Below are 5,184 nucleotides of genomic sequence, written 5' to 3'. Positions count from 1 at the left end.
AAAATGTATTTGCAGTGGTACTCCCTCCATTTTTAAATACTTGCTCCACTTTCTTTTTTCGGTCGTTTTTAAACACTTGCTCCATTTTCTTATTTGGAAAACTTTTACAATATTTAATTAATTTATCTCACTTGGTGGACCCAACATATATTTTCTCTCCTCCAATTCTCTCCACTACTTTTGCCTTTTATAATTTGTATTCTTTCACCAACCCCACTACCTTCATATTTTATTACTTTATCCAATTATTTCTCCTAAAACTCCGTGCATGGAGAATTGGAGCAAATATTTAAAAACGGAGGGAGTAATAATCACTTATAATTTTTTGTCCGTTTTACATGTGAATGTATGTTTGACGTGGCTACCCCACCTTTTTCACTCTTCTTATATCTCTCTTTTCCTTGTAACTTTAGAATTTTTTAATAGTTGTGAGACATGCTCAATTTGTTTCACAACACTACAAATATAGATACTTCTTTGATGAGGTCCGAAAACTTCAAATTGAAGGACCAAAATCATACACTTGAAAGATGAGAGATTACCAACGTTTAGGGGCTACGACATCCAAGGATAGTTCATGCCTTCATAGTGTGGGTTGTAAGGTTGCACCTGCTTATGATTATCGGGAAATTCCCTATTTCTCATGGTGAGAAACAAATTTCTCATAATGGCACTTTCGTGAATAAATTAATAACTTTTTTTTTTTATTATTGTAGGCTCCACAATTGAATAAAGTTGTTGGTTTATTTACGAAAATGCCATGTGAGAAACAAAATAAAACGGGGCATCCTCCTTATGATCATGCCGTAAGATGCATCTAAGCTAAAATTAGTGCTGCTAAGCTCAATTTTGACTTAAAATTATGTATGTTTCTACTATCTTAATCTAATCTAGTAGCTTCGTACCAATTTCAAAAGTAAGCATTTGATATCACGTGGCTAGCTATCAGTAAACTTCATGTTTATCATAAGATCAGCAAAGCACTTCACCAATACAAGAATCTTGATTAACCCTGCTAATTAGTGGTCCTACAATAAACTAATGATAGTTATGAGAAATATAAACTACTTGTATGTGGCAGGAAATGGAACGAAATTCTCTACTAACAGCTACTGAGATTTTAAGGCAAATAGAGTACGTAACAAAAATCAAAATCTAGGAACATCTGTTACATAGAGAATGATCAGAGTAGCCAACATTTGTAAACTAAGTTTTAATAATCATTTTGGCATTTGGAGAGGCTCGACGATATTGATTCAACTCCTTGAAGAAATTAGCCTGTTCTTCGGCACCTCCCATTTCCGTACCCAGTTCAATAGTCAATTCTTCCAGCACGGAAGAACAGGCTAGTAGAAATTTGATAAGCTTAAGCTCATTGCTCATTCCTGTGATACCAACAAGGTGTACGGTTTTAAGGCATTGAAATATACAAGAGTCGTCGAACTGATTTAACTGATCATCATCTAATTCTACTTCTCTTTTCATAGCCTACATTACAAAGACAGACAGAAACAAGATTAGAAATGTAATATCACGAATTGGAGAAGGTAGCTAATAAGATACATTCGAATCAAAAACTTACTTCAATATGTAGTTGCTCTAGATTTGGTGAGCTCAATAACAAGCAGAGAGTAAGAGAGATGCTGGAATCACATTTCATAGGTAATTCTATAAGTTCAAGTACTTGTAACTTTGTCAGTGACTTCGAAAACATTTTTGGAAATGCAAAATCAGTGAAAAGGAATACCTGCAAATCAAACAAACAATAAAAAAATAGTTACAGTAGCAATGATAAATAAAGAATATAAGTAGCAAAATTTCAGCTGCTGTATTTAATAACATCATACTAACCTTTAAACTGAGCTTTTTTACATTAGCCAAACAACTAAAGAAATCAGTCATGCTTTTGTTCCCTTGCAACGTTCGACAATTAATATGTAGAGACAAAATTTCTATAGCTCTGGTTTCTTCCAAGGATAAGTCAATAAAAAAAGAGAAATTCCCTGTAAAAAAATGATAATGGGTTTTTATCAATAAGTTTAGAAGTTTTGGAGCACGTATAGTCAGAGCGCCGGTTGACAATTCGGCAGATATATGGAGGCGCTCAAGCAATGGGCATGTAGCAATAAGATTTGTCAATACATTCGGCTTATAAAAAGATCTTTTATACAAGGTATCGAACTTTAGACTGATAAGACATGGAAAGCCCCTAAATGTTGGAGATAGAGAACTGAGGTTGCAATTGAGGAGTGTCAAATGTGTCAATCTAACAAAAGAGAACAAACAAGTTGGAAAGTTTCTAGTTGGACGGCGATCATCTTCCAAAATAATTTCCTTGACACCATTGTCATAAACAAATCGTAGCCACGAACTAAAGTCAGTTTCTTCCCGAAACCAAAAGGGGATGTAAAGAACAAATTTACATATCGGTCCAACATGACTCAAAAGAATATCATTAACAGCTTTAATGTATGCTAATAATATGGCAGAAGGTTCGTCAATTCTCTTAGCACAGATGCTTGTAACGAATGATTTATCAAGCATCAACTGAGAAGTGGAAGCCCATTTGTTTCTCCAATATTTCGATAAGACGCTTGTCCTCGCTGCTTGTTTCAGAGGTAAACATTCAAGGATTTGTTGTGTTACGTTTAGTGGCAAGTTGCTAATCCTATCAGATGTTGCGTGATTTTGCTGCTGAATTGTGGACATGGGATGATTTGATGAATCAATTGTGTATAATAGGGTAGAAGACTTAGAGTGAAGGAGGAAACAATACTTGGACTTATATAGCATAAAATGACAGAGATAACTTTGATTTTTCAAGGGAGTTGAAGAGATACAGAGGAATGGAGGATCAGTGGATCACATTCAATGAACTAGTACTGAAAAACAAATTGGTTCATTTCCCTTGACTATGTACTCCGGTTTATATGCGTTGGAATTTGCGTATAATATAAGAATAATCCCCAAATATAATCTAATTTCCAATGTTGTCATTATTTGCATTATTTTAGATTCTCTCGGTCCCCAAATGATAGTCCCTTATAACCTATTTTTATTTCCAAATTGATAGTCCTATTTGTTTTTTCTAAATACCATTATTATCAATTTTTTCTCAAAATCCCCTTCTATTGCAACAATATTTGTGCAAATTTAACGTTACTTTCCCGTATAAATTTTGTTTATCGATGTACTTTTATTACTTTCTCTCTCTACTATTTTACATACCCAATGTAAATATATCTTTTCTACTACCTCTATTAAATATTATTTGCAACAATTTGATATAAAGTTTGTTTTTCAATGTACTTAATTCCCGTGATTTTTGCCCATAAGGGACTATCGTTTGGGGACATATGGAGTATTATACAGTACTTTGTATTATATATGAATAATCCTCACATTTTTAATTTTATCTCATTGTAAATATCTAAAGTTTTTAATGCATACAATACTTCTGTACTTGCTATATTTTTGGACAACAATAAAATCGTACTACCTCTATTCTTTATAATTCTTTACGTATTCATGTACCCTAAGGGATATGTATAAGAACCTAAAAAAGGAAATAATGAGGATAGATTAACATTCAATATATATGAACCTGCACGTGATTTTGTCATGAATTCTCAATTTAATTTCATTTCGCTTATACATATTATCATTACTCTTATTTTTATCCTTATTAGATCTAGCTAGTTTATTTCTACCAAACAAAACTCAACTGCTATTTGTCGCTCCCAAATTACCAGGTAACGCTCCCTTTTTGACTTGAATGGACCACTATGCCCTTTATGCAATTTGTGTTATAAAAAGGACTTTGTTCCCCATTTGGACACAATACATGAAACGATCCCCTCACTTCACGACATTGCTGTCCCGAGCTTCCCAAAATCGGTCCCCACGACCTTGCAACCAAATCGGTCCCCACGACCTCCTAAATTTTTTATTTTAAAAAATCGTTAAATTTTCCGACGGGTCTTGGGTCATGGACGGCGAGTGGAACATACGTACGATGGAGAATGCGTCGGATCATTCTGTAAGTTTTTTTTATTTTATTTTCAGTAATTAGGACATCCGCCTAAAATTTCCGGATGTCCTAGGTACATCCGCCTAAAATTTCCGGATGTACCATGGAACATCCGGAAATTTCAAGCGAAAGATGGGATCCGCCTAAAAAATCCGGATGTTCCATGGTACATCCGGAAATTTTAGGCCGATGTACCAAGGGACATCCGGAAATTTTAGGCGGATGTCCCTATTCATATTTTTTTTTTTAATGTTAAGTACGTTTATTTAATTTTTTTATGTTTATTAAGTTTTTTTTTTATGTATTTTTTTTCGTGGTCTTGTGATTATTGTTGTGATTTAGTATTTGATAATTAATGTAATTTTGTTGTATTAATATGATTATTAGTAATATGTTTAATTTTTGTTTCATTATTATTATTATTATTTATATTATTATTATTATTGAAAATATTATTATTATTATTATTATTATTATTATTATCATCATCATCGCAGTTGTTGTTGATATTATTGTTGTTGTTGTTGTTGTAGTTGATATTATTATTGTTGTTGTTGCTGTTATTTTTATTGTTGTTGTTGTTGATATTGTTATTATTAATTAGTAGAAATATAATTTTAATATTAGTATTATTATTATTATTTATGAATTAATTAATGTTATGGTCTTATAAATTGTTTTGTAGTTGTTGTTATAATTTTTTATTATCATTAATATTGTTATTGTTTTGTATTTGTTGTTATTATTATTAGTATTGTTATTAGTATTGTTATTATTATTATTATTATTATTATTAGTATTGTTTTTATTATTATTATTATTATAATTATTATTATTATTATTGTTTTTATTATTATTATTTTGACATAAAGCATGTTTTGTTTAATTTGTATAGGATATGGAATCTGAGGAAGGCGGTGACGGTGTGAATTATAGTGGGAATTTTGTCACCGATACGTTTTTTCCTACATTTGTCGATGCTGTTACATGGGCTGCATGTGTTTCCATAAAATTGGGATTTATATTGGTGAAATCGTCTTATAACAAAACTAGAGATGGTCGGCCGTATCGGTATTTGCGATGTGATCGGTCACGAAGGAGCAAGCCGAGAGATTTGGAGAACGCGATACGGAAGGACACCAAAACCAAAGCTA

At 32.2% G+C, this 5,184-nt stretch overlaps 1 protein-coding gene and 1 long non-coding RNA gene across 2 annotated transcripts; both read right to left on the bottom strand.

The window, feature by feature from the left end:
- Positions 1-948: 948 nt before the first annotated feature.
- On the bottom strand, positions 949-1,641 carry LOC145563611 (uncharacterized). Its single transcript, XR_014094566.1, has 2 exons — positions 1,583-1,641; positions 949-1,488 (listed from the first exon to the last, which is right to left on the bottom strand). It is a non-coding gene; the product is annotated as an uncharacterized LOC145563611 (long non-coding RNA).
- Positions 1,642-1,730: 89 nt separating this feature from the next.
- Positions 1,731-2,709, bottom strand: LOC145564871 (F-box/FBD/LRR-repeat protein At1g13570-like). The gene is made up of 2 exons (XM_081625039.1): positions 2,058-2,709; positions 1,731-1,747 (listed from the first exon to the last, which is right to left on the bottom strand). Exons 1-2 carry the CDS (start codon positions 2,707-2,709, stop codon positions 1,731-1,733), a joined length of 669 nt encoding a protein of 222 aa, XP_081481165.1.
- Positions 2,710-5,184: the final 2,475 nt, after the last annotated feature.

This window comes from Chenopodium album, chromosome 10 (assembly GCF_948465745.1).
Source record: "Chenopodium album chromosome 10, dcCheAlbu1.1, whole genome shotgun sequence".
NCBI classification, from domain to species: domain Eukaryota; kingdom Viridiplantae; phylum Streptophyta; class Magnoliopsida; order Caryophyllales; family Amaranthaceae; genus Chenopodium; species Chenopodium album.
The sequence above is the reverse complement of the archived record's forward strand: the minus strand, read 5'-3'. Positions and strand labels throughout refer to the sequence as shown.

Coding starts and splice junctions, on each gene's coding strand:
- LOC145564871 (XM_081625039.1), bottom strand. CDS start 2,709: ATGTCCACAATTCAGCAGCAAAATCACGCAACATCTGATAGGATTAGC.